This window comes from Drosophila willistoni (assembly GCF_018902025.1).
Source record: "Drosophila willistoni isolate 14030-0811.24 chromosome 2L unlocalized genomic scaffold, UCI_dwil_1.1 Seg196, whole genome shotgun sequence".
Taxonomy (NCBI): Eukaryota; Metazoa; Arthropoda; class Insecta; order Diptera; family Drosophilidae; genus Drosophila; species Drosophila willistoni.
The window spans coordinates 1,465,716-1,492,557 of NW_025814048.1; the positions used below are offsets into that span (position 1 = coordinate 1,465,716).

A 26,842-nucleotide genomic window follows, 5' to 3' on the forward strand; every position below is an offset into this window, starting at 1 on the left:
TTATCTTTAGTTTTCATACAAAATTTATTTGATCTTAACACTTTTTATACAAATTTTTAAAGTGCGTTTGATTACGCGCGGAATCGTTGATTTTATCTTTTTGTTGTTGTTATTGTTATTTATAATGCACATAGACCACGATAAATTGTGGAATGAAACTTGCTTTTATCCTGCCCAACAACTGATGTGCACAAGCAGCAGGAAGAAAAATTGTTTTAGCAAACTTGGTTTTAATTTGTTTGTTTTTTTTTTTTGGACAAAAATTACGACGTTTTTTAACTTAAACTTAAGGTAATTTAATTAATTTCAATTGGAAAACACCAAGAACACCTCAACCAACGGGAATGTTGTTGTTGTTGATTGAAAAATTAAATCGGTTGTTGTGTGAAAGAAGAAATCTGATGACGTTGGCAAATGTATGGGTATGGGGGTGTGTGTGTGTGTGTGTGCGGTGTCTCTTTCTCTTCACGTTCGTTGAGGTGAAAGTATTTCTATTGGACTACACATTAAATGGTTTAAGAACGATTGTATTTGCCCCAAATGTGCAACATAAAAACGGAAGCGATGAAGAGCAGCGACATGACCAGCACGGGCACGGGACCACTTAATAGGGAAAAGAAGAAAAGAATCATAATTAGCCAGGTGAATGGAATGAAGAGTCAGCGTCTCAGTAATCTTACACTTTAATGCCAGGGGAGTCGTCTGTGTAGAAACGCCACATTCCACCAGTGCCAGCACCGCCCGGAGCACGACTTCTGGCCGCTGTATTGCTGCTGGTTGTCTTTCTTTGCTTCAATGTGCTGCCACCACCAGCTCCGGCACTACGTGGCGCCGACAATTTGCTGGGCGAGCGTGAACCGCTGCCAACGGATGTGGAACTAGCAGGAGCAGGCTATTCAAATATTTATTTTAATTTAATTCACTTAAATTTGCAATGTTTAACTCACCATTTTCTAAAAATTTACAATTTGCTAATCGTGCAAGGCAAAACCCAAGACCGATTCTGATTGCTGACCTGGAAATTGTGAAGAGGAAGAAGAGACTTCGTGCCGAATCTTCGTGTTTTGCTGCTTTCGTTTTCCACGTCACAGTGGTCAGGGTTGCCAGAAATTTGGAGTCACCATAAGCTAGATTTAAGAAAAAAATAAGCTAGAATAAGCTAAATATTAAAAAAAAAGCTAAAACTATAAAAACACTTGGTGTATAACATTTAATATAAATTTTATTTTATTGATATATATCAAATATATAAACACAATGCAACTTCTTGTTCCTCTGTTTTTAATGACTTTGGAACAAATTAAATTTTGTTTGTTTGCGTATTGCCTTGCATGCACGCGACATGTTTTTTGGTTTAGCGCATAGTTTAGCCCCAAGTGTCAATTTACAAAAGGAGCAATATGGTTTTGTGGGGTCTGTTTGGACTTTGCGCAGCCACTCCTTAAATTCATTAAAAGTAGTCCACAAGTATTTTTTGGCATCTTCTCAAACTTAATATCGCATAATATAGCTGTAGAATGACCAAATACGAACCAAACGAAATATAACCATAAATTTAGGCACAAAATTGCACAAAATACCAAAAGTCTTCGAGAAATATTATTTTAGTTTGATTCGCCCCTTTAAATGACCATAAAAATACTTTGTAATTTTTAAAAAAAATCATGTAGAAATTTTTTTAAATCAAAATAAGCTTTTTGAAATAAGCTAGATTTCAAGCTATAAGCATTTTAACCACTTTCCAAGCCGATCTAGCTTAAAATAAGCCAAAATGGCAACACTAAATTGTGAATAATAGTCCTAAGGGTCACTCTAATTGCGCGCAAATGTGGAAAACATTCATTTTAATTTTTTAAGTTCTCTTAGTAAATTAATTTGATTTAAGACTGAATTGGGAATGGCAAAAACACATTTAAATCTGGGACAGTGGTCAGGGTTGTCGCTCGCTGCGTTATCGTTATCGATAGGCAACACTCTGCTGCGACTTTCGATTGTGGTTGACGGCTATGATTTTTGAAATATCGATGACAGACAAGTGAATATTGCCCATCTCTATTTCTGGCGCGAAATTGGCAGAGACAGAAATAAATTTAATAACAAAGTATAATGAGCTTCGCGAGCAGCTGTCTACGTTATGCCCATACGGATGGCTATACCGGCCTTCTGTATACGCCCAAGGATGGGGAATTTATCATCACTTGCGGCACAGATGGAGACATTCGCCATTGGACTTGCATTAGCGATGATGATCCTCGTTCGACGTGTTTGGGGGAATTTGTTATGTGCATTGCTCACACGGGTACCAGGCTATTGGCCTCCACGGATCGCAATACGGTCCATGCATATACATTTCCGGCTATGGATAGCGATGGCATACTGATGAGATTCACCGCACCAGCCACTTGTTTAAAGTTTAATGGTGGCTACACAGCTGCTGGCAGCGAGGATACCAACATTAAAGTGTTGCGCGGCGAAAGTGCCGGCAATGAAATCACTTTGGAGGGACACAAGGGTCCTGTTTTGGCCTTGGACTTGTTTCCCGAACGGAAGCTATTGGCTTCAGTGGCCGGCGATGGTCTTCTGAAGGTCTGGAACTTTGACACGGCAAAAGAGTTAAAAAGCATTGAAGGATTACCCCGTATCAATAGTTTTGAAAGTGCCTCCCTCTTCGGCACTCCCTGTTTTGAGCCCCAACGAGGCGGGGAATTGGCCTATGCTTTGGACAAGCAAATTGTAGTCTTAAACACATCCAACTGGGAAGAGGCCTATAGACTGATTGACGACCAGGTGTCTAGCAATTATAGTTGTTGTGCCTTCTCACCGAACGGCGAACGCCTGGCTGCAGGCACAACTGGCGGCGAGATTAGCATCTTTGATATGAAGAAGAGGAAAGCACTTGCTGTCGAGGGACCACCCAGCGATTGTAATGCCATCACTAATTTGGCCTGGCATACAGCCAATGAGAATGAATTGGGCTTTTGCGATGCCACTGGTCAATTGGGCACAATGGTACTAAGCGATGAAGTTGGAGGCAGTGGCGAAGGTGCCATAGAAGAGGCTCAAGATGAACTGCTGGACGGTGATGACTACATATATGAGGCTGAGGAAGCCACCGCTGGAGATGCAGATGCAAATGGCGAGGGCGATGATGGTGTGAGTTTAGAGAAATTAAAGCGACAAGTATTAAATTTAGATGAGGAAAACTCCCGTCAATCGTTGGCCAGCAGCGTAACGAGTGCTCCTGCTGCTCCAGCTGCTGTTCAACTGAAACTGTTTAAACAACAAGCAGCATTCCAACCTAGTGCCACTCCCATGGGTCTTGAGCATCGCTATCTAGTATGGAACGATGTGGGAATAGTCATTAGCCATGAAGATCCCACATCTGGGGATGGGTCCATTGATGTGGAGTTCCACGATGCCAGCATACATCATGCTCTCCACATTAGCAACTATAACCAACACAATTTGGGCAGTTTAAGTCGCAGTGCCTTGGTTTTGGCTTCGACAGAAACAACCAAATTGGTAGTCATTGCTCTGGCTGCTGCCGGAAATAAGGAATGGTCTCTGAATCTCCCCGACTGTGAATGTGTGGAGGCTGTGGTGGCCACTAGCCGGTTAATTGCTGTTGCTACCAGCTCCTATTTCCTGCGCATTTTCAGTGTCCTGGGTACCCAGCGTGAGATATTAACCATACCAGGGCCGGTGGTCAGTCTGAGTGGCCATGAGAATAGCCTAATGCTTGTCTATCACAGCTCAAGCCCCAGCCAGACGCAACAGTATCTATCAGCTATGTTGGTAAACATCAATGGGTTAAGTTTACGTGTCGAGCATCTTCCAGTGCCGCTTACGCCAGGACGACAACTCAGCTGGCTGGGTTACAGCGATGTAGGATCACCCGCTTTGGCCGATAATATGGGTATTATCCAGCTCTACAGGAAGAGCAGTAATGCTTGGTTCCCCATATGCGATACCATGAAACAGAGTTCAAGTGTATCCAATAATTACTTTGTGGTGGCTCTCTCAGAGCATAGGCAGATCATTCAGGCAGTGCTGTGCCGTGGGTCTTCGTATCCCATGACCAACCCGCGTCCCATGCTCCAAGAACTTTATATGCAAATGCCCTTGTGTAACTTTGAAATGGAAAAATCCGAACTGGAGGATTCTCTATTGCGGTCCAGTTTAATGCAAGTTGAGGGAGGCGAAAAGAAACAAAAAGAGACGGCAATTAGGTAATTATTAACTATTAATTTAAATGAAATTTTGTGATATAATTTCTCCATGTTTCTCAAGCCTTTTTGCTTTGGCATGCAGCAGTGAAGTTGAGCCGCGTGCTCGAGAACTTATTGAATCTATTGGTTGTCCCGATCTCTTGCAACTTGCTGTAAAATACGCCACTAAACGTGGACGCATACACCTCTCGGATCGTCTGTGTGAACTTCTACCTCAGTTGGAAGCGTTCCAGGAGGCCCGCAAGCAACAGAACTTATTAGGAGCTAGTGGTATATCAGCTACCATTGTTCTGCCTATGACACCCAACTCGGGCAGTCAAAACGGACCCAAGCTGGCGCCAAAAGCTATGGAATTGAATTCTGCCAAACGTGGTTCTCTCAAACGTTTTAGTAATTCCCCGAATCTCTTCAAATCGGCTGCAACTCGTCCATTGACACCGGAACCGGCGGCCGTCGTAGACACCCAAGAGAATATTTTTGGCGAAAGTGAGGCAGAATTGATGCCATCTGGTAAATGTATGGAATCCTCCGAGCAACGTACTCCTCTCAATTCGGTTAACCCGTTCGCCATGAAGCGCAAATTAGTCGATACCGGAGTCATTTTTGGTTCAGAAAAGCTTAAGCTCGCCAAGAAATGAGAAATAAAATAATAATAATAATAAGATTTAAATTAGATTTCGATTGTAAGAATATAAAAGATTGTAATTATTAAAATTTTAAAATTAATTTGCAGCGCGCAAATCATTACTCGCCTTGTCGATACTTCACTATCGATCGGTGTTATCGGTACGCCATTTTTTTCCTCTTTGCCTTCTTATCGTGTTCGTCGAGTATCGTTGGAAATCTACTTCAATTGTGGGTGTAACTTGGGGCTTCCCCTGCTTTACGTGTCAGTGAGCACGAATCAGTTTTTAGTTTGATTTTATAAAAAGTGTACAACACAGGCCGACATTATATAATTATACTCTACATTCCAATAACATACAAATACATTTTATTCGCGTAAAAAAGCGTTGTCGCAGCGATATTTTTAAGCCATCAAATCCATTAATATTTCCAAATTGTTCAGTTATACACACAGAGAAGTAGTAGAAGTGAGTTGGAAAATATAAATTAGTTTTTCTAACTTTGCAGCCCTTCAATTTACCGTTCTTCAAAATTCTACACGCACACACACACACACACCGTCGCACAGAAGAAAGGGCTATATAAGACACTTGGTTCCGTTGCATTCATTTCATTCGCTTTTCTCTCTCTTTCGCGATCAGTCGTCTCGTACTTAGTGTCTGTGAATGTCTTACGTGCGTGTGTGTGTGTGTATGAGTGTGAACTACCGTGTTATCATTTGCCAATTTTTTATTGCAGTTAAAAGAAAAGTGTTCAATAATAATAATTAGAAAGTAAAGGTTTCATAAAATTATTACAACATGACTAAGAATAAAAATCTTAAGAAGTCAAATGCAGACCAAAATTGGAGGTCAAATAATGCTGGCGGTTTTAATAGAAATAACAATCACTCAGGAGCAACAACATTTTTAACTCCACCGGCAACACCGCCCGCAAATGGAACCATACCCAGCCCCCTGCCCACCTCGAATGGAATGCCCCGCAAGCCAGCAATTCCATGGGGTAAGTCCTAAATCAAACTGCAGAATTGCTTATCGATGTGTATATTAAATTATATTATTTTATACTAGAACGCGAATTGGTTGGTAACTTCCTACTAAAATTGGCCGACAAGCAAGTGATCAATGCCCGTTCCAATTGGTTTGTGGATAAGCGAACAATGCGAGATTCCTTTGAGGCGCATCTTTCTGGCCTGCCGAATACCGGCGATATAAGGATCCGTCTATCTGTCAATGGAGCTTGGAATGTAAGTGATAAGTACACACAATTTACTTTTAATACAGATATGTACATACATACATATGTATTTATATATGTACGTACATATGTTTGCATATAACTCAAGGGGAACCTTTTGTTTGTTGCCTTTGTTCTGTCGTCAGTCTAATCAAAACTCAGTTTGTGTTACTACTACTATTGATTTATTTATTTATTTAAACACTCTCGACTCTCCCTTTCTCTCGGTCTCTCTCTTTTTCTTATTCTATACAATGTGTTAGTCATCTGTTTGAGTCTTTTATGGCGGTTTTTTTTTCTCTAAGTCTGGGTGAAACCGAGATGATCGCGTATGAAACCAGTTTGTTTGCTAGCCGGGGATTTATTTACATATATAAGTACTTTAAAGCTGTTAAACTGATATCAATTAATTTTATTAATAACGAAATTCATATTGATACATACAGTGAATATTCTCAAAGCAGACAACTGTATTGGAGGGATAATCCCATTGTACGGCAAGAAAAGATCACTAAAGTAATATTAGAGTATTCCCTTAGACATGGTTTTACAGTAAAAACTTCTTTATTGGGCTGTCATCATGAATTTTCACTGTACCATTATCTATTTCCGTTTAAAGTGAAGCCAAGTGATTCAAAATGCCCGACGGCAAATAAAACAAAATTAATAACAAAGAACTTATAAATATTTTGTTAGCTCGAAAGAAAATTTTTAATCATTAAAAACAACTTGTAAATGCAGCAAATCTAGAAAACTTAGTACTAAAAGTATTGGCTGCATACAATGTTAGATTATAGCAAATTAAAGAAATAACCCAAAGGTAAAACATTCACTCAAAGAAAATAATAGATACTTGAAATATTTTAAAGCACAACAAATTAATTTAAGCTCAAATGACAAAGAAACTTTCAAGTTAAGAATGTGTAATTAAGTTACACCTGGAGTAAAACAATTTAATGAATAAACACAAACTTTTGCATTTTATTTTTAGTTATTTGCATCGAAAATTGTGAGCACATATTTATTTAGTTATTGTTTTACCCTAATCAGATTTGTTGTTGTTGGTAGAGTGTAGAGAAAGTAAAGAGTTGGGAATTATAGTTATATGAATACGTTTTAATTAATGCAATAGTTTTTGGACAAGTAAGGATAAGGATAATAGAAAACACAAATTCAAAATCTTTTCTCTTGCTTTTCTCAAAAAGTCATTAGACCGTTGGTGCATCATTTCTTTGTCATTTTGAGTGGCGATCTCAATATTTGCTAGCCAATTAAGTTTTTCATATTAAGGAAATGCAATTAGATCCGTTTCGAACCGCCAATTGACAGACAAAACTGATGCCAAAGCCCTGACTGTGTATGTTTATAATATTTCAATTTTGTTTGTTTAACGTTTTTGCTGATAGGCAAAAATAGTATAGAAAAAAAGCCATACAAAAGTTTCAGATTGCCAATGAATGAATGATAAACGAAAGCCGATTGCATTTGCGTTTTTACAGATTGGAAACTTGTTACATCGGACCAATTTTCTTATGAATACACCACGCGGCGATTCAAATTATAGAATTAAAAGTTTCTCTCTCTGTGATTTTCGCAAAGAGAAGTTTAATGCGATCGATGAGAAGCATCGTCAAAGTGATATATTGGATGTGCCAGGCAATGTCCCAGGATTATCAATTGTCGAGGGTCAAAGTAAGATAACAGAAGGTTGGCAATTCACATTTACATTCTCAATTGTGTCTTTATTACTTATACTTTTACTTGTAGAGCATATTCTTGATGAGGAGGCAGAGACCATGCCTCTGATGTATCAGAAGACCCAAAAACAGCAACAGATAAAGGACTTTGAACTGAGTTCCTGGGGTTGTTATATATGTCAGCTAAATTTTGATAATATTGAGAAATACGAAGAGCATGTGGAATATCATGGCGATGAATCGGATTTTCAATCGCTTAAGAAAATGGAGAAATAGTAAGCAATAACTTTGATATGAAAAACATTTTGAATTCATTTAATTCTTTGAATTTTTCATTGTGTTTAGCCCATCTCCCATGCTGAAATTATCATATCAAAACTGCGTCAACAGTCATTACTTTGGTTTCACTTTAACGACCGATCAGCCGGATATGATTATTGAAAAATTTATAATTGTCCAGTCGAGGCAGTTTTATTATGTTTATAATGCTAGATTGCCACTGGAGATAAGCGAAAGTGGTGAATTGCGCTTCTTTGTGGACTCGCATGTCTTTATGATATTGCGGGAGCAGCCAATTGTCATTGGTTTCAGGTGGAAGGGTGAAAGCTATGTGGAACAACATCATTTTATGCGCACCGAAGCCTTGCCCAAGGCCAGATTCAATATAAATCCCTATCGTTTGTCAAATAAGGACACCTTTCGTTGTGGTAGCTTGGCCCCGGCCAATCCTCCCACTCAGATGTTTAGCGCCCTGAAGCATGAGGATGCTCAAGTGCATTTGGCTCAATTTGATAAACATTATCGCAACTATTGTGAGCTAGACAGGGAATTGACCCAAGAGAATCTGGGTGGAACTTTGCGCACTTTGCTACAGGTGGAGGATATTGAGCGATTGCAGCATTATCTAGAGCTAAAGCAATCCAAGATGGAGCTACATCAATTTGGACGAGAATTGTCGGTGAAAATGCAAACGAATACAAGAAATGCCGAAGATGTAGTCTCCCCGGGCGATGATGTGTTGATCATCAATGAGCGTGCCACTCAGGAGACAGGCTCAAGTATACGTCAGTTGTTGGAGAATCATAATTTGATATTGGAATTGGCACTCAAGGATTTCGATTCCATTAAACAATGGGCTCGCAAAGTGGATGAGAGATTTGGTGCGCTGGACAAGCAGCGCCATGAACCTCGTGTCTACTTTGCCCGCATTCTGGGCGTATCCACGCAACGGGTGAATATCACCTGTGAGCGTCAACTGCCGGATAATACAACCTATACGTTGATATTTCGGCCGGTTCGCGCTGTGATGCGCTATCAGTATCGTGCTCTCCAGCAATTGGCTCTCACCAGGGCCGCCGATGTGCAGCGTATACTTTTTCCCGCTGACACGACCAGGCAAAGGGTTCCAATTGGTGCTTTGAAACTGTTTAATCAAGATATTGCCAATAATCCGGAACAATTAAAGGCAGTTCAACATATCTCGTTATGTGAGAAATTTTCCGCTCCATATTTAATATGGGGTCCACCGGGGACTGGAAAAACGGCCACCATTTGTGAGGCCATCTATCAGTTGTATGTGAATCGACCGAAAACTCATATTCTAGTTCTCGCTGGCTCTAATACGGCTTGCGATGAGATAGCCTTACGTTTGCTAAGGGCCATAGCCCAAGCGCCGGAGAGCCAACCGCGTCCCTTGACACGCATCTTTGCCGCCAGCTGTGATCGGCGCATAGATAACATTGATGATCTCCTGCTGGAGTATTCCAATATGTATGCACTGCATTTCTATCCTGCTGTGCAAGCAGTTCATCAATATCGGATTGTTATCTGTACTCTGAGCTTGGCTGGCAAATTGTCAACCGGCGGTTTCGCCCGTGACGAGGACAAGCAGCATGTGTTCTCCCATGTGTTTGTCGACGAGGCTGCTGCCTCAACAGAGACCGAAGTCCTGATGGGCATCACATGCACGATTGGCCCGACAACGAACCTAACGCTATCCGGTGATCATAAGCAACTTGGACCGGTGCTTCAATCTCAGCGTGCGAATGATTGGGGTCTATCGGTATCTCTTTTTGAGCGACTCTTGGCAAGGAAATGTTATAGAGCAGATGAAAATGGAGAATACAATGATTCTATTCAAACGCGCCTTATACGCAATTTCCGTTCCCATCCGGAAATTGTGGCCGTCTACAATAATCTCTATTACGATGGCACACTTATAGCTGAGGCTCCTATGAGTGAGTTTTTTTTTTAGTGGAAATTGAATTGAAACTAAATTTTGATTAACTTTTTATTTGGTTTTTAGAAAATGTTTGCCTGTTTAATAATTGGTTCTATACGCCCAATGATAATTTTCCCATAATGTTTCATTCGGTTTTTGGCAATGTCATGAACACAAAGAGCTCAGTGAGGTAAATGATTTATTGATTGAGAATTTCTTATATCGAATATTAATTTGTATTCTCTGATTTGCACAGCCTTTGCAACAACAAGGAGATCGATGTTGTTATGGACTATGTCAAGGATCTTATGTATTTTGGTATTAATGGTCAGAAATTGGCACAAACCGATATTGGCATAATATCGCCATATAAGAATCAATATCAACGTATCCAAGAGCAATTAAATATGCGCAATTGGTCACAGATTGATTGCGGTTCTGTTGAATTGTTCCAGGGTAAGGAGAAGCAGATCATTATAGTGTCATTTGTGCGCTCCTTTACACCGAAATTGGGTTTCCTGGACAATAGAAGGGTAAGTGGACATCAATCGATGTTGGAGGGGGGTGGAAATTTGTTAATAAACTTCAAATTCTCAAAATTGTTTATATAGCGTCTGAATGTGTTGCTGTCGCGGCCAATGTCTTTGCTTATCCTTATTGGCAATCCAAAAACTCTCAGCCAAAATCAAGATTTTCGTCATATTATTGAAATGTGCCGTGATAGGAAGACTTTGGTCGGTTCACCCTACTTTATTGATACACCGGTCGAGGAAACAATCACAATAAGAACTGGAAATGCTGCTGCTCAAGAAAGTGCTACAAGAAGATTGTCAGAAACACCACAACAACAACAAAAACAACAACAGCAGGCTGTTAAAAACTCTTTGGGCCATAGTTTCAAACGAAGTAATAAACTATATAATGATTACTATTCTCGCCAGAGGCACAGAAATTTTGAGCAAAAGTTCTTTCATACTGCCGGGTCATTTAATCCTATCCCTAATCTATTCCCTATCCTATTTAATATGGGCCTTAATTTTTGTTGCCCTTGCGTGTTGTTAATGCACACAATTGGAATCTGTTAATATTAATTCTTGACTTTTCCCTCAGCGACTAAGACCAGCAATAACAAAGGCCAACAGCAGGCAACAAAACTGTTTTACAACAAGGACGAGCTACTCAAACTGGGAGGATTGAAACAGAAATCGGAATTGGATAAAATATTTGATGAATTGCCAGCGCCGCCACAAACACTTTATGTGGATAGGCAAAGCGAGACAATTCGGCTGATCACCAGTCAAATAAAGCAACTTAAAATGGAAGAGAGCATTAAAGCCAAGGCTTCCACAACTGCGGCGACATCTGCAAAGTCCACCAAACCAATTGTGAACAATCCCAAGCCACCTACTGCTGGTTTAACAACGTCTGCGGCATCTACTCCTCGTCCAATTGCGACAGCTAAAGTTGCGTCTACTATTCGTACAACTGTTGCTCCTGTGCAAGCTAGAACGGCTACTCCTGCATCTGCAACTTCGACTACTACTTCTCACAAAGATACAATAAGATTGGGCTCGTCTATCTTCATGGAGGCCATAGAGTTTCCAACCACACAAAAGAGTCACAAACCCAGTGCTCCACCCATGACTCCACCCAGGGCTACACGTTATAATCTAGTGCCAACTGAATCAACACGCTTTGAGTATTCATCACACGCTCATGAGGAGCGTGCCTCCTCCTCCCGGTACGCTTCCTCTCGTTACGCTTATGTACCCGACAGTGCTAGCAGAACCTATGCCTCGTACCGACCGCCATCACCGCCGCGACCAACGGCGACCAAAAGCAAATGTATCATTTCATAATTTTCATTTCATTTCAAATTATTGGCTTCTCTCCAACACAGAGAAGCTTTATATATATATATATATGAGAACTTAGACGGGGGCAAAGCCGCCGCCGTTTTGTTTCTCTGTTTTGACTTTGCTGTTTCGGCTCATTGCATCGGGAGCGATCCGCGGTTCCATGTGCCAAGGCAGCGATACTACTTACCAAATAGATTCGCAAATGGGGTATGTATCCAGACATCGTCCTGGATCTACATCAGTTGCGAATGTATATGATTGATAATACATGGGAATATGGATCACTCTGTGATCAGTTTCTTTGTTCATTTATATTATTTTTTTCTGCGACCCAAGGAAATGTTTTTAATTTCGTTTTAGTCGAATGAGATGAAAGGATTTAATCTTGCATTAGATTGGCTTTCATTTCATTCGATTGAAACGATGTTGGAGCATTTCTCAAGCATCAACGCATTCCAATGAAATCAGTTATGTTTGTAATTACATATGTGAGAGAAATCACACACACACACACACACTATAATATGTATATTACTTGTTGTGGGCTTATTATATGCCCTATAATTCATGACAAAACACAAAAGCTATTACTTTGTCAAATATAATCCAAACATCATTTCAATAAATATTCAATGCTATAAAAATTTTGTTTTATATATCTCTTTTTTATTATAATGCCAGTGGAATTTGATTGTGTAACACATTTGTCATTATTCTATTGACATTTAAAACAATTTTAATTGTACTTGGAAAAATGACATTTCATTGCAAACGATTCATCATTATAAATTGAAACTGTTTATAAGCTATAGCAAATAATCTTATCGAATGATGATATAAATGAATTGAAATGAATAAAATATTGTCTACAATGTGTTTTGGCTTGTTAGAATTAATTTATACTTTTGTGCTTCCTGGTCTTTTTCAACTTTCTATTGCATACTTTAAGGAGCGAATCTCCACTTTTTTGACATCCTAACAGTCTTTCTATATACAATTTTTGGAACTAAGTTGGCTCTGACTAAATTGTTTTATATACATGTCTATATATAGATGTGCGTTATTTCATTTGTGTTCAGTTGTTTGATATACTTTTCGAGAATTCCATGCAAATTACAATTAATATAGTTATTTTTCGATAAAGGGCCATAAGGGAAATTCCTTAAAGATTGCGCGAATTGATATAGACATTGTCTTACCAAGGGCAAGTAGGATGAAAGCTGCAGCAGGCAGAGCAATCACCAGTGGGAGTGCCAGTGCCAGGATGACGGCACCGCCGCTATCGTCACACTCGACGGGAGGACGCAAGCGTCAGAGCATGGCTTCGGCTCACGGTGGAGCGGGCGATGGTGGCGCTGATGTAGGTGGTGGAGTCTGGAAGGCAACAGGAGGCCGTCGGCTTGGTGGATCCGAGAGCCATGGAACGACAACAACACCACGACTGGAGCAGCCAACAATTGCTTCGGCCTTGAGGGCGGCAAGCAATCGCGAAGCAATCAAACAGCAAAGGGAACGAGCAGCTGCAGCGGTGTCTGCCAATTTGAATAAACCCGTGAAAGTGGCTACCAGGGCCAGGACTGGAGGAGGAGGAGGACTAGTGGGAGTAGCTGCAGGCGCCACAGCAGCTGCTGCCAAAAGGCAGCGGGATCTAACATCGAAACAGGCAACAAGAGCTCGTCTCTGGGCACCCAAAAAGGCAAGTGGAAATGCTCCCTCCACTGGCGGCGGCATCTCTCATATGAGGAAGGACAACAACAAGTTGAAGGAAGTCAAATCTCTGGGGACTCTAAATGTGATTAATGATCATCCAGCTATCATTTCCAAGGAGGAGCACCTACTGGAAATGGCCATTCAAACCAATGAAGCTGAAATTCTTGATCATAATCTTCTAAGCGGAAATATAAGAATTTTGACACCATCACCCCATGTGGTCACTGAAATTGACAAATGCCGGCGGGAGGCCAAGACAAAGGCTGATCGTCAAACCATACGTCGTTTTACACCACACGAACAGGAGGAGGAGGAACATCTGGACAAGCTGAAGGAATTCATGGATCGGAATGCGGTGACGAAACGTACTCCCAAAAAACCTCCACCAGTAACCTACGGAACCTATGATCATCAATTTAGCAATGTCTTCAAGTCCATGGATGATTTCTTTCGCTCTGAGGTACCCAAATCCGAGTCCATAACGAACATTAAGGAGCGCATCAAACGCAAGGAAGTCGAGCTGATGAGTCTCTTTGATAATATGGACAATATGGCCGACAAATCTGACGTTGAGTATTAAAACCAAAAATCCATTTCTAGATCAATCAATCGAACACATCAGATTATAAATTGTTTGTGTAAAAGTTTCTTTCTTTTGGAATCCTCCTATTTCGGCCACGGGCTATGGCATACATAAGTAAATGTTTTAAAAATAAATGACCAGATAAAAATTAAGAAAATGTATTTTATTTCTTTTATTTTTGTCACTTGGTCATTTAGGGTCAATAACTCTCTATTTAAGATTTAAACTATCTTCCTTCATTCCACTAAGTTTCCTCAAAATTGGCTCAAAATAGTCCACTTGGGGTTAGTTATGAATCCCAAGAACAAAATTTACCCATGTGAGCCCAAGTCTTTGGTTTTATTAATAATATTTAGTATATCCTGATCTTGATAGAGTATATGTTCTGCTCTTTTAAAGGAAATGTGTAGCGAACAAAAATCTGCTGATATTTAAAATTATTTATTGTGAACTCGTGTCAAACTTTTAGCCAGTCATTATCAACATCGCGTAACTGAGACTGGGGCAATAAAAAAATCAGAAGATATAATTGTACAAAAATTTTTGTTTTAACAGCAATTTGAAGTGCAAAAGTCACCAAGTTGGTTAGTAATTTCCGCTTAGCCAAGCACTTAGACCGGGGCTAGCAGCCAACCCACCAACCAAGTAACCAGTTGTCATTATGATGGCCACTTTCACTCGCACAACGACGTGCCCAACGCTTTCCCGCAAAATGTGGCTCAGTCAACGTGAAGTATCTGCATGGCACAGATCGACTTGAGCGCAATGGAAAATCATAAGAAATTTCCATACGATATACGCGAACTAGAGCCTTCAATTAATGCCGAGCTTTTGCAATACTTTAAAGGTGATTATCAAAATAATTTAGATTGGTAATTTCTTAACAATATTTCATATCGTCATAATCGTCTTCAAGGCGAGCGCACAGGATTCGTTCAAGTAGGACCCGAAGGCTTCTTTTTTCCACATAAATACAAGTTGGAAGCGGAAAACTATTATAATTTTGAAGCACGTGCCGATGATATATGGATAACTACAGTCCCGCGATCGGGAACCACCTGGTCCCAAGAGCTTATTTGGTTAGTGGCCAACAATTTGGACTTTGAGAAGGCTCAGAGTAGACCCTTAACCGAACGTTTTCCATTCCTTGAGTGAGAGATTTTTCAACTCTACATGTGATAAACATTTAATTGGTTTCCAATTTCCTGGTAGATTTCCTCTGTTTGTGCATGATGCGGTGAAAGCCGAGTTAATGGAACAAAATAAGAATGATTCCCAGTCTTTGTCATTTCTTGAACATATATCCAGGCCTGGCTATGAGACTTTAAATGAACTTCCCACAAATCAGCGACGTTTCATTAAGACACATTTTCCCTTCTCGCTGATGCCGCCAAGTGTCTTGGAAAAGCAATGCAAGGTGAGTGAAAATTATATAGATAAATCGTTATTTTGTGTCTACAATTTGGCATACTCTCCAGATCATCTATGTATCTCGTAATCCCAAGGATGTGGCCGTGTCTTATTATCATCTCAATCGTCTATTTTGCACTCAAGGCTATGTGGGTGACTTCGAACGCTATTGGCGTTATTTCCAGCAGGGATTAAGTAAGAAGCATCTGCAAGAAAACAGGAGTCCATTTGATATCTGTTGCTTTTATTATAGATCCTTGGTTGCCGTATCACAGTCATGTCAAGGAGGCCAAACAGCATGCCCATCTGCCGAATGTCCTGTTTCTACGATATGAGAATATGTTGGTGGATTTGGCGGGAACCATTCAAAAGATTGCATCCTTCTTGAATTGTCCACTAAATCCCGGGGATTTGGATAAGTTGCTTGATCATCTAAGCATACATAATTTTCGGGAAAATAAATCCGTGAATATGCATGAAATGGCAGCTGTTGGGATTACCAAGCCAGGAGAAGCTGGTTTCGTACGCACAGGTGGCAGCGATGCCAAAGGACCGCAAGAGTTTCAGGATAATCCCATGTTATTGTCAAGCATCAATGAGTGGATCGAAAAGAATTCCGATACAATTAAGACCATTTGAATAAAGTTAACATTTCAATAGTGTGCTCTAGCAAATTGTTTTTCTACAGGAAGCCGTAATCCGGCGGACTCTTTGTATTTGGTTGAAATTTGAACTAATCTTAGACCTAACGTATTTGCACATTAAAGTTATCCACACTGGCTGCCGCGATCTGTTTGTGTATCTCATTGACCTCTGCTTGGGTTAAGGTACGTTCCATATGCCGATAGACGATGCGAAAGCAAAGGCTATTTTTACCAGTCTTTGGATGCTTGAATTTGTCCACAAGACTTATCTATAGAAAGAAAATATTAGAACACATGTTAGAGATACATTTCCAATGATCAGTCAACTATTAACCCACCTGCTCCACCATGTCTCCAGCCACTGAACGAACTAAATCGTAGAAATCATTGGGCGAGAAACCCGCATCTAATTCTACATCGGAGGGCAACCAGAAGGATAAATCATTTGTGCATTGCGGATAATGCGAAACGGCTTTGTACTTGGGCAGGTTGTGGATATCCTTTTCACTAAATTGCGAGAGAAATCCACTGTCATTTGACCAGAAGAGACGAATATCGGGAATATCAAAGAGCACCATGGCCAAACGTTCCAAACCCACACCGAAGGCATAGCCAATGGACTGATGAACGCCAGCCTGCTGGAGAATCTCATGCCGCATGATACCACAACCCAAAACCTCGAGCCAATTGTCTTTGAAATAGATTTCAAGTTCCCAGGAGGGTTGGGTGAATGGAAAGTATGTGTCCACCCAGCGGTATTTGATGCGCGGGCCAAACAAATCCTTTGTCAGACCAACAAGGACATGTTTCATTTCGTGCTCCATTAGCTTGACAGCTTCCAGAGTATGGCAGGGTTGCTTTGTTTGATCCATGATTTTTGCTGAAGGCAATATGTGTCGCGGATCGGCTAATTTGCCGGACCACGTCTCTTCGAATAGTTCCAGCCCGGGATTACGTTCAAATAACTTATCTTTGGTTACAAGACGCACTGCATCGGCTTGATGAAACACTGGATAGTGTGTACTATCGATTTCATCACGCCTATAGACCTCACCGACGACCAGGAAATTGTCCAATCCACCAGAAATCAATTCAACCTGATGGGCTGTGGTGTGGGCTCGCAGTAATTGATGCTTATTAATGTAATAGCAATCGGATTTCTGCCTGCTCACATGATCACTGGGTATGAGCAGATTGTCAAAGTTTTGCTGCACTGTAACCACAGGATTCATCTTATCGTAGACCGAGAAGAGTGGATTCCCGCGCTGATTTCTGTACGCTCCATAGAAGTAGTCTATAAATCGATATTCAACGATTACATTACATGGACAGACAAGAGATTGTAATCATCACTTACCTACGATTCTTTGCCGTATAATTGAGAGTGGATGATCCCGCTGCAAATGCTTGTTAGCTCCCAAATATGACAGAATTTTGGGCGTTACATTTGTCCAGCTATCAGTGGCGTACGTGCTCCCATTTACCTCCAGCTGAGCGGGCTGATTGGATGTGGCCGTGGGAGACGGTGTCGGGGCGGATTTCTCTGTGGCGGCGGCACTACTGCTAGATCGAGTCCTTGAGCCACCCACTACTGATGCTAGGCGGCATAGCGCGCCAGGAGGCAGACGTAACGACAATTGCATTATTTTAATTGCACTTGCCAACAGCGTTGCCACAGGCTGAGAGTAAGTTGCTGCTGCTGCCAAATTTTAACCAAAGTTGCCAGACTGACCATTTGTAACAGCTGTCAAAACGGAACCAGTGAACGGAACTACAAAAAAGTAGTTTTTATAAAATTATTGTTTATTTATGTCATCAATATTTGCAAGACAAATATCACAATTTTCTTAGCTAGTGTTAAGAAACTTTCAATTTATGTTTAATTACAAATAATATATGTAGTTAAGAAAAGATTTAACCAGTAATATGTAAACACAGTTGGGGAGATTCGCATTTAACCTAAATGGGAAAAACAGTGCAATTAACATTTTCGAGATCTGTTAGTTGGCTGTTAATTTTCAGGGAAAAGTGTGAGTCAAATGATTTTATTATAAATAAAATCATTTAATTATATATAAATTTAACATCAAATGCTTGGCCTTTTGTTCCACAGTGCAATGTTACAAAAAAATCGTAATTTTCGGATACACAAAAATGAATTTTGACACACTGAACAAGCACGCCTATGTGGCCTAACGGACAAGGCGTCTGCCTCCTAAGCAGAAGATTGTGGGTTCGAGTCCCATCATGGGTATGGGTTGTACTTTTTTTCTCAAATTTAATAATAAATTGTCTTTTTTTTTTTATTAATTTCAATTTGTTTTTTTTTAGTTTTTACATTTATTTATTCGTGATTTCTTTATATTTGTACAAACATCAACATGGTAAAATTCGCTTAATTCGTATTTTTGTTTTTGATGGCAAATAAAATCTAAATAAATTTAAATCATCGAGGGAATTTTTTGAACATTTATTTAAATTAATTAAAGTTTCATTTTGAGATGCTTGCGTTGGAATTTGTTGAATATATGGTGTATATGTGTTTATTTATATGCATATGAGGTTACAGAATGAATAACTAAGAGAGTCTTAGACCAGAGGATAACTGGATGCAGAGGCAATGCCACACTGGTTCTCCTTGTTGCGGGACATTTTAATGAAACCTTTATCACCCCAGGTGGTACCCCACGAGTTCTTCACTAGCCAATAATCGGAGCCATCTTTCTCGGTACCATAACCAACGACAAGTACACCGTGATCCAAATTCTCAGCACTGCAATTGGGTTCATCATAGACACCTTCGGAGTAAAACTGGAACGATTGTTGTGAGGCATCAATGGCAACCGAAACAGGTCCAATAGTGGCGACAGCTTGGGCCAGTTTCTTCTCATTGCCCTGGGGAATATCAGCGAAGCCGCGATCGGTGGCTCCAATGGAGTTCTTATCGAAATGGCAGGAATCATCGATTCCCTCATAGGCATACGATTTCTCTGTATCAATACCACCATTATCCTTGACATAACGGAAAGCATTGTCCATGAGACCACCATTGCAACCATTATTGCCATATTTAGTCGAGCAATCAACCAGATTCTGTTCGGATAGAGAGACTAGAGTGCCAGACTTGCGGAAATGTTGTCCCTCAATGGCGCCAGTGCTGGAGAAGGCCCAACAGCTACCGCAATGTCCCTGATCCTTGACCTCAGTCACAGCTCCCTTTGTGCGCCAATCCACTGCAGTGGGCAGTTTAACATGTTCCGGCGAGATGAAAGTAACGCCGGTGAAGCTTTCATCAGTACTACTGCAGGAGAAATACAAAAAAATAAGAAAAACTGGTCTTATAGGAGTCTTTGGTTTTTTTCTTACCGCAGTTGCTTGTGCAGGGTATAGTTGAAGCCGTTCATTGTCTCCCTGAACTCATGGTGCAACATATCGGCATATTTATTCAGAGCCAACTTATAGCTCACCTCACCGGTAGCATATCGTTGATTATGCTTAGCAATATGATGCTTATTCTCGTTGAAAATCTTCATCCGGAAAGTCTCCTCAGTCGAATCTGCATAGTTCTTGCGGTGTTCCAGCTGAAATTATATATATAAAATAAGTTTAGGTATATGTACCTTAATTTGCTGATAACACTATGTCGTTATACACTCTCTTTGTCTCTCATTCTGTCATTATCAGTGAAGTTCTATGATTAGATACGTGAGGTAGAACCGAAATGCATTCAATTTTTCCAGTACCTACTTCTTACCTAACAACAATTAATCTATAATTTTGGTAACTAAAGCAAAGTACCTTCTGATTTACCTTGGTTTACCAAAGACCATTCCGTTGATAACTAAAACACGCCGCTGGGATAGGCTATCAATGTTCGCCCAACTACTCAACCACCCTCTCCAGTAGTGGCTCATAAATATTGACCATAAAACCTTTTAACGATTGACTGACAACAGCAAACAAATACGAAAACATTTCAACCAACGTGTTTATGTATTCATCGTAAAATCTAGCGTAGACTGCTAATATTTGCCAAAAAATTTATAAGCAATTGATAATTTGAAATGCTAAAAGGTCGAACTTGCACTTACAACATATGTAACTTACAATGTTCCTGCATTCCGGATGTAATCGTTATCTTATCTTTTCCGTGTAACAATGGACCAACTGTCCAAATATCACATACCACATAGCGTGTCTCGAAAAAGAACTACAAATAGTGTGGTCTCTAAGCTAGGGGAGGGCACATATTTTGTGCTTAATTTAGATATATTTTAGCTAAAAATATTCATTTGTCACGCTGAATTTAAAGTAAAAGGTCGTTGAAATCATCGAATGGGTAATTTTGAATCAACTTTAACTTTAAAAGATTAAGGTAATGCTTTAGGAAGAATTTAATTCCTTTATAACTGCAATAACAACAGTGAACTAGACAGAAAATATTTCCTTTAAATTAAAAATAAACCTCCCACGTTGTTTTTGATATGTAATCGAACCAACTACGAGGGGTAACCAATCCCTGCCTATATTCGTTCTTTCTAGACGGCTTTCGACCAATAAATATTCCTATTTATAAGATTTATGGAAAGAAAACGTGTAAAACTAAAGACTCTTTAAATTTACGAGAGAAATATTCATTCTTAATGACCCGCATTTCATTGTAGCCATCAAAGACGTCTCCTTGGGTGCTGTCATGTGTGGAACATGCATAATTATGTTGGACAATTGACAGACAAGTGCAAAGCAAAGCAGAATATGGACCCCTAAAAAGCAACAATTGTCACCCAAGTAGAAAGAGGAAAGGGGCCGAGGTGGGGCAGTTCTCCATTGGACATTGCGTGTTTTTTGGTCGGCTGGTTCAACTTTCGTATAATTGACATAATTGATATGAATTCGAGGCGACACACTCATTCGATCTCCATATATAACATTCCATTGAGGCGGGCAGCAGAAGATGGAGTCGGGGGGAAAAAACAAACCATATTGATTTTTCCACGATTCAGATAGAAATTTCACACATTTTGTTTGTTTGGTTTTTTTTTTCAGTATTATTATTATTGTAGGCGACATTAACAACATGATAAAAACGTATGTTTTTTTTTAAATTTCAGTTACCCTAATTAAATGCACGTGGATATTCTAAAAACGACGCCATATCATTATATCCATTGTATATAGTATAGTTTTTAGCTAGATTTATGGCCGGTTGGTCTTCTTCATCATCATCATCATCGTCATATCATCATCATCATCTCATCCATCAGTATAAAATGGAATACTCTTGGTTCAATGCATTTTTTAGGAAAATTCGTTGCATTTGTTGAGTATCTCGATATTGTGGGCTAGGTTAAGGCAAAAAAGTTTCTCGTTTCCTTTAGTAGAAACTACAGACGCTCCATTTCAATTTCACATCGATCATCCGGCGTATCAGTGGGTGCAGCAAATCCAACTCCTGTCGATGTTGTGGGTCCTTCGGTTAGTGGCAAGTTATTGTATTGACGCCTCCTACGCATTATATAGGCAAAGATAAAGCCATTGACCACCAGCAATACGGCCACAATTATTGTGGGTATTACCACATCGACGGTTATATTCAAATCATTTTTATCTGAACTAGTCATTTTGAAAGATTTTTTAGTCTGTGTTTATATATTTTTTATATAATTTTGTGTTCGAATTTTAATAGCACGTTTTCTGTTTGGAAATGACGCGCGCGCTTTTTCTCTCTGGATTCCTTTAATTTCTTTTTTATTTTCTCTCAATTTAACGCTCTCTCGCTTTTTCTCTGCAGTTCCGTTACTGCGACCGTTTGTGCTGAGTGTCTGGCGGTAAATAACGAAAATAGCAGAGCGCCTCTCTTTCAATGGTGACGCCTGAAATCAAAGGCGTAGCCAGGGGGATTGTAAATCTTCAATGTCTTTTGTCTGCAATTCGAATTCTCTAAGGGTAAGGTTTCTACATATTTTCAGGATGAAGAACAACCAGCGAGAATGCAGGAAAGGAATAGCAAGGTTTCGGGCAACAGCTCTTAAAGGGTTTGGTTTTTTACGATTGGTTGAATACTTTTTCTGTAATTTTGCCCGCCAATCCCAAAAATGAAAACTTGAGAAAACGCGCTCTAAAGTTTACGAACGCTCGTATACCTGCTCGGCGGCCGACTGCTCTTAGTGCTGTATCTTCGAAAATAATTCGAATTGTCTTTCCAAAATTGGCAGACATATTCTTAGATATATTAGGAACAGATTTAAGCAATAAAAAAAATTCGATTTTTTGAGCCTCCTAAAGCAGGCTCCCCCCTTCAGTCTTTTCCCCTCGCTACGTCCATGCCTGAAATTGTTGGCGGTGGTGGTGGGGCTTTGCCCGCATACAAGCAAATCTAAGCACATATACAAACACACAGGACCGTCACACCGATTTGACTACGTCAACGTTTTTTAGCATTGCGATAAGTTTGAAAAATCATTAGGCTAGTTTTTGTTTTTCTATTGTTTACAAACTTAAGCCGATGACTAATATTTAATAAAGCTTAAAGCAAATCTTAAATCTTTGTACATATTAAAAAAAAATAAATTCAAAAGTCCTTGATGCAAACCGTAATATTTTACCCTCCTGCCTTACATGTTAGTCCGGTCCTGTCTACGCGGGTTTTTGACAGTTGGGAGGGGATGAAACGGTTCCGCAGGCGTATTGAAAATTAACCGGTTTTTTTTCAAAAAGAACTCCTCTGATTTATGTTTATGCTTTTGTACATAGGAGAGGCGGTTTTGGCATTGGTGTAGGTAGTTGTAGATATCGAACTGAACCAGTTGTTGGCATAATTGGAAGAGCAGCACGTCCAAAAAATATTTCTTTAATATCATGAATTTTAAAAGTTTTGCAAGTCAGCACTTGCTTGTTTTTCTGCGCTGATTTTTTCGTGCACTTGTCTCTGCCGCTCTCTCAGCTTTCGAAAACTTAAAGCTTTCAAATTGTTTTTTTCGTTTTTGGCATAAACAAACATTTGATAAGGCCCCAGAAGCAAAGTCACACGCCATTTCTGGTAAACGACCCCCCTGTCAGAGCGCGTTTCATAAAAACTATCGCAAAATAAAACGCATTTGTCCCATGGTAGGGTATGTGGGGAGGGGGAAGGGGAGGTTAGTGTGCTTATCACATCAAGCGAGTGACTGACTGTCTGTAAAATGTGTTGATGAAGGGGCCAACAACTCAGTTAATTATGCAAATATAATATAAAGTTCAATTTGTTGAAATAATGCTGATAAAGCACTTTGGACTGCACTCACAATCATACAAAGTCCCACTATCACACTCACAAGAGAACTTATCAATGAAATATTTTGAAATTGCGCGCGCGCGTTCTCGTTTCATTGAGTCACTTTGGAATTTATGGGCAGCACTGGCAATGTGGGTGTTTAAAGTGTGACCATAGTATTGCCACAGAGTAGTCTAGAAAACCGTTACAAATATTTCAAACATTCCATGATAACAATGTTATTCAAATAACAACTTTGCACTTGACTTGGCTCTTAAAATTCATGGGGTTAACTAGATTTTAACTATCAATTAATGTACATTTACATAAAATTTTAGATTATTTGTCTCTTCTGGGGTTTACAAAATTTAAACCATTAATGTTGGCACTTTTTAACGATATTAGAATATTAATCATAATTATGGATTTATGGTGAATATCAAATTTTATGAAAATCCCCGGGGCTTACAAGACTTTAATAATATTGTACATTATTATGGATTTAGAAAATTAAAGGAACTAAAATATATAAAAAAAACATGACTTGTCGTCATTTAAACATTATTGAATATTATTATGAATTTATGGTACATGACAAATTGAGGGGAAATTTCAAAAAATATAAAACATCATTTATATCTAGTATAATAAATAATGACAATTTATCACACATGCAAGATCTAGTTTGTGTTTTTTTGTTGAAACAATAACACGCCCCCTAATGAATGTTTAATGGCTTGTGTCATGCCAATTCCAAAAGCTCTCTTTAGTCTATATAGAATGGCTTATTTTGTTGTGTTTAATGAATTGCAAAAGAAACCTTTTCAAATTGACTGATAAGCGAAAAAACAATCGCAAATATATATACTTAATAGGAGGCTCTGTACAGCCAGACACAAAAATAGAAACATAAACTCGGCCGTATTCCCAATAGATTTATAATGACACTGATAAGTCCCTCGAACTAAAAACCTAAAGCAACGCAGTTTGCGTTTTTTTTTTACCACAAAGAAAGAAGAATAGCAGCAAAAAAGAATTTGCAGAAAGTGTGAGTCAGTGCAACAGTCAGAGCTTGGCACGAACAATAAGAGTGATGATGTTTAGGAAATGGCTTTGGCTTCCTCTTGAATTTGCATTTTTTTAACCATTGCACCTTATCAGTGGCCCAGTGCCGCTGGGCTGGCCAGGCTTATCAATTGGGAGCTAAGCTGCGACACAAAATAAGAAGAAATTCAAATCAGGCGGCTCGTCGTCATTCATGTGATCTGGTGGCGGCATGTGACTTGTTTAAATCTAGACTCTACTCTTATCTACCATCTAGGTCCACTGCACTCGCTTTCTTTGCAATTGATTAGTGAATCAGCGTAAACAGAAATCGAATCCCTGATCAACAATATAAAGAACAATATTTACTAAAAGAATGTTTATCCAAAACAAAAGAATATTCTCTTTGAATCATCGTCAGAGAGTCATCAACAAATAACGAAACATCTGTTTGACTCGGATTTCCGACTTACCTTGAAGGTATTCCATTCTTCCCTCACGAGTTCGGAATAGGACACTGCCTGGGTCATAGCCACCAGGGCTATCAATAGGGTGATCAAGGCAAAACGCATTTTGTAGACGTATCTGAAATATAAAACATTTAATGTTAGATTCAATTTAATAAAGCTTGAAATTCCAGACACGTGATTGATACGAGCGCTGACCCAAGCTTTAATTTGTGCCAAAGCACAGAGAACAGGTCTTTTTGTCGCATACTCTATAAAGTAGGCTTAAAAATGATGAACTAGATGACTCCCTCAATTGTTCACCAACTTAATATTTTTTTAAATCATTCACTTGCTCACTTTAAGCCCAAATGATTAAGTTTAGTAATCAGGAATATGCTTAATTTTGCTAACTTATGTAAAAATTATTACAAAATGGAAAAAACTTGCTGGCAAAATATAATTACCGAAACGAATAAATTGTTAGCCGTGAATATTTTTTGCTTTAGTAATTAATATTTAAAATAAGGAAAAGGAAAAAAAAAATATTTAAATAAAATATGGCGACCAAATAAGATACCGTTACAGGGTACTACCCAAATCTACATTCCAATTTTTAAATTGCCTCGTTGCTATTGTTGAGTAAACAATGCGAAAAAAACAACAATAACTAAAGCTTGTGAAATTCAACAAGTGGTAGAGAAGATATAAACAATTCGAACAGCTGTTGAATTAGTTTGCAGATATTCAACTCTTTATGCTTTTTTCTTTTCCTCCTCCTCCAAGAGGGACAAACTTTCGAGATCGAATCAGAGCCGTTATCTTATCGGACATTAGCTTTTTAGAGGCGTCTGCCATGTTTATTTTTCTCAGTTATTTTCTCTCTCTTTTTATTGCCAATTTTTGAGATAAATTGTTGTAATTTTCAAGTCTATTAATTTTTTTATGACCAAGTTCGAGGGCCAAAACTGGTTTTCATATATATTTGAAGGTGAATCACTTCAACCAGAAAACACAAAAACAATTGATAAGAGAATAGATGAGAAATAGAGAAACAGAGAGAGTGAATATGGCAGTGTAAAGTAAAAATAGGTCAACACAAAGAAAAAGCAAAAGGTAACCAAACAGGAGACAGACAAACAAAGCAAACAGCGCAATAAAAATGGGGATAAACAACAACAACATCTAAACAAAAGAAACAAGCAAGGGTCCAAAGACAATAGAAAATGCGGGAAAACTCTGGAGAATAGAATGATGCTGAGAAAAATGAAAATGCGGAAGAGGGAGGAGATAGAAACTGGTAGACTTGTACCAGCTGCAACCGAGAAAGAATTTATAGAAGATGATAATGCATGACGCAATTAGTTTAAACAAAGCAATGAATTGTCAGTTGAAAGCCAAATTGATGTGAATTGATGCAAGTTAATTTTTTCTTACCACTTAGAATTGCGCCGCAAAGGAAAAAATTGTTTTGCTTTTGCGTCTCAGTTGTATTTAATTACTTTTAACTTAGCACTATAAACTAGTTGAATTAATAGTTAATATTGAACACAATTTTTTACTTCTGATCACCAAGACCTTCCGTTGTTTAATAATTTTAAGTTTTTTTCTTGCTAAATTGTTAACTCGAAATTAAGCAAGTCCCACCACGATTATCGATAAACTCTAATCGAAACTAACATAGACTCTTAACAGTCATTAACAGCTGTTCTGTTCGATGTTCGACAACTTCGCTGTTGGTACTATTTTCCACTTAAAGTTTATCGATAAAATGCTATCGGAATTAAGCAGCTGATGTTGCCGCCGCCGCCACTTTAATTTTGTGAATTAAATTAAAAGTTTAAACAATTGTGATCTAAGGTAGAGCTAATTTACCACAATTAA

The 26,842-nt window shown here is 39.1% G+C and overlaps 8 protein-coding genes and 1 non-coding gene across 10 annotated transcripts; 5 read left to right on the forward strand and 4 right to left on the reverse strand.

Annotated features, from left to right (window-relative positions):
* Positions 1-5: 5 nt before the first annotated feature.
* Positions 6-1,042, reverse strand: LOC6639854 (protein transport protein Sec61 subunit beta). Its single transcript, XM_002062728.4, has 3 exons — positions 948-1,042; positions 681-892; positions 6-603 (listed from the first exon to the last, which is right to left on the reverse strand). Exons 1-3 carry the CDS (start codon positions 948-950, stop codon positions 516-518), a joined length of 303 nt encoding a protein of 100 aa, XP_002062764.1. The 5' UTR covers positions 951-1,042; the 3' UTR covers positions 6-515.
* Positions 1,043-2,046: 1,004 nt separating this feature from the next.
* On the forward strand, positions 2,047-4,943 carry LOC6639689 (WD repeat and HMG-box DNA-binding protein 1). Its single transcript, XM_002062727.3, has 2 exons — positions 2,047-4,229; positions 4,291-4,943. Exons 1-2 carry the CDS (start codon positions 2,107-2,109, stop codon positions 4,865-4,867), a joined length of 2,700 nt encoding a protein of 899 aa, XP_002062763.1. The 5' UTR covers positions 2,047-2,106; the 3' UTR covers positions 4,868-4,943.
* A 524-nt stretch (positions 4,944-5,467) lies between these two features.
* On the forward strand, positions 5,468-12,513 carry LOC6639688. Of its 2 annotated transcripts, none has more exons than XM_002062726.4 (9): positions 5,468-5,858; positions 5,927-6,102; positions 7,592-7,799; positions 7,860-8,064; positions 8,135-10,026; positions 10,095-10,200; positions 10,267-10,543; positions 10,622-10,916; positions 11,121-12,513. In XM_002062726.4, exons 1-9 carry the CDS (start codon positions 5,657-5,659, stop codon positions 11,867-11,869), a joined length of 4,110 nt encoding a protein of 1,369 aa, XP_002062762.1. In that variant the 5' UTR covers positions 5,468-5,656; the 3' UTR covers positions 11,870-12,513. The 2 variants fall into 2 exon arrangements, with proteins under 2 accessions (XP_002062762.1, XP_023037575.1); XM_023181807.2 differs by having other exon boundaries at positions 7,592-7,784.
* A 414-nt stretch (positions 12,514-12,927) lies between these two features.
* LOC6639748 lies at positions 12,928-14,223 on the forward strand. The gene has a single exon (XM_002062725.4). It carries the CDS (start codon positions 13,083-13,085, stop codon positions 14,157-14,159), a length of 1,077 nt encoding a protein of 358 aa, XP_002062761.1. The 5' UTR covers positions 12,928-13,082; the 3' UTR covers positions 14,160-14,223.
* A 144-nt stretch (positions 14,224-14,367) lies between these two features.
* LOC6639747 (sulfotransferase 1C4) lies at positions 14,368-16,241 on the forward strand. The gene is made up of 5 exons (XM_002062724.3): positions 14,368-15,009; positions 15,079-15,313; positions 15,375-15,579; positions 15,641-15,767; positions 15,826-16,241. Exons 1-5 carry the CDS (start codon positions 14,904-14,906, stop codon positions 16,209-16,211), a joined length of 1,059 nt encoding a protein of 352 aa, XP_002062760.2. The 5' UTR covers positions 14,368-14,903; the 3' UTR covers positions 16,212-16,241.
* A 5-nt stretch (positions 16,242-16,246) lies between these two features.
* On the reverse strand, positions 16,247-17,905 carry LOC6639746 (probable phenylalanine--tRNA ligase, mitochondrial). Its single transcript, XM_002062723.4, has 3 exons — positions 17,574-17,905; positions 16,555-17,510; positions 16,247-16,485 (listed from the first exon to the last, which is right to left on the reverse strand). The coding sequence occupies exons 1-3, from the start codon at positions 17,857-17,859 to the stop codon at positions 16,318-16,320; spliced, it is 1,410 nt and encodes a 469-aa protein (XP_002062759.1). The 5' UTR covers positions 17,860-17,905; the 3' UTR covers positions 16,247-16,317.
* A 492-nt stretch (positions 17,906-18,397) lies between these two features.
* On the forward strand, positions 18,398-18,470 carry Trnar-ccu. Its single transcript has one exon. It is a non-coding gene; the product is annotated as a tRNA-Arg (tRNA).
* Positions 18,471-18,670: 200 nt separating this feature from the next.
* LOC6639670 (cathepsin L) lies at positions 18,671-26,587 on the reverse strand. The gene is made up of 4 exons (XM_002062722.3): positions 26,396-26,587; positions 24,986-25,097; positions 19,583-19,797; positions 18,671-19,517 (listed from the first exon to the last, which is right to left on the reverse strand). The coding sequence occupies exons 2-4, from the start codon at positions 25,082-25,084 to the stop codon at positions 18,806-18,808; spliced, it is 1,026 nt and encodes a 341-aa protein (XP_002062758.1). The 5' UTR covers positions 25,085-25,097; positions 26,396-26,587; the 3' UTR covers positions 18,671-18,805.
* LOC26528874 lies at positions 21,564-22,068 on the reverse strand. Its single transcript, XM_015178991.3, has one exon. The coding sequence runs from the start codon at positions 21,835-21,837 to the stop codon at positions 21,601-21,603; it is 237 nt and encodes a 78-aa protein (XP_015034477.1). The 5' UTR covers positions 21,838-22,068; the 3' UTR covers positions 21,564-21,600.
* Positions 26,588-26,842: the final 255 nt, after the last annotated feature.

Excerpts from the sequence above, each read along its gene's own strand:
- LOC6639746 (XM_002062723.4), bottom strand. The coding sequence starts at position 17,859 with ATGCAATTGTCGTTACGTCTGCCTCCTGGCGCGCTATGCCGCCTAGCA. Across the intron at positions 17,511-17,573 it reads TATACGGCAAAGAATCGTAG|ACTACTTCTATGGAGCGTAC; the intron begins GTAAGTGATGAT and ends ATCGATTTATAG. Across the intron at positions 16,486-16,554 it reads CTGGAGACATGGTGGAGCAG|ATAAGTCTTGTGGACAAATT; the intron begins GTGGGTTAATAG and ends TTCTTTCTATAG.
- LOC26528874 (XM_015178991.3), bottom strand. The coding sequence starts at position 21,837 with ATGACTAGTTCAGATAAAAATGATTTGAATATAACCGTCGATGTGGTA.
- LOC6639689 (XM_002062727.3), top strand. The coding sequence starts at position 2,107 with ATGAGCTTCGCGAGCAGCTGTCTACGTTATGCCCATACGGATGGCTAT. Across the intron at positions 4,230-4,290 it reads CAAAAAGAGACGGCAATTAG|CCTTTTTGCTTTGGCATGCA; the intron begins GTAATTATTAAC and ends ATGTTTCTCAAG.
- LOC6639670 (XM_002062722.3), bottom strand. The coding sequence starts at position 25,084 with ATGCGTTTTGCCTTGATCACCCTATTGATAGCCCTGGTGGCTATGACC. Across the intron at positions 19,798-24,985 it reads AAGAATGGAATACCTTCAAG|CTGGAACACCGCAAGAACTA; the intron begins GTAAGTCGGAAA and ends ATATAATTTCAG. Across the intron at positions 19,518-19,582 it reads ACCCTGCACAAGCAACTGCG|TAGTACTGATGAAAGCTTCA; the intron begins GTAAGAAAAAAA and ends TTTCTCCTGCAG.
- LOC6639854 (XM_002062728.4), bottom strand. Across the intron at positions 604-680 it reads GACTCCCCTGGCATTAAAGT|TGGTCCCGTGCCCGTGCTGG; the intron begins GTAAGATTACTG and ends TTCCCTATTAAG.
- LOC6639748 (XM_002062725.4), top strand. The coding sequence starts at position 13,083 with ATGAAAGCTGCAGCAGGCAGAGCAATCACCAGTGGGAGTGCCAGTGCC.
- LOC6639747 (XM_002062724.3), top strand. The coding sequence starts at position 14,904 with ATGGCACAGATCGACTTGAGCGCAATGGAAAATCATAAGAAATTTCCA. Across the intron at positions 15,580-15,640 it reads TCTTGGAAAAGCAATGCAAG|ATCATCTATGTATCTCGTAA; the intron begins GTGAGTGAAAAT and ends CATACTCTCCAG. Across the intron at positions 15,768-15,825 it reads TTATTTCCAGCAGGGATTAA|ATCCTTGGTTGCCGTATCAC; the intron begins GTAAGAAGCATC and ends CTTTTATTATAG.
- LOC6639688 (XM_002062726.4), top strand. The coding sequence starts at position 5,657 with ATGACTAAGAATAAAAATCTTAAGAAGTCAAATGCAGACCAAAATTGG. Across the intron at positions 7,800-7,859 it reads TCAAAGTAAGATAACAGAAG|AGCATATTCTTGATGAGGAG; the intron begins GTTGGCAATTCA and ends TTTTACTTGTAG. Across the intron at positions 10,544-10,621 it reads GTTTCCTGGACAATAGAAGG|CGTCTGAATGTGTTGCTGTC; the intron begins GTAAGTGGACAT and ends TTGTTTATATAG.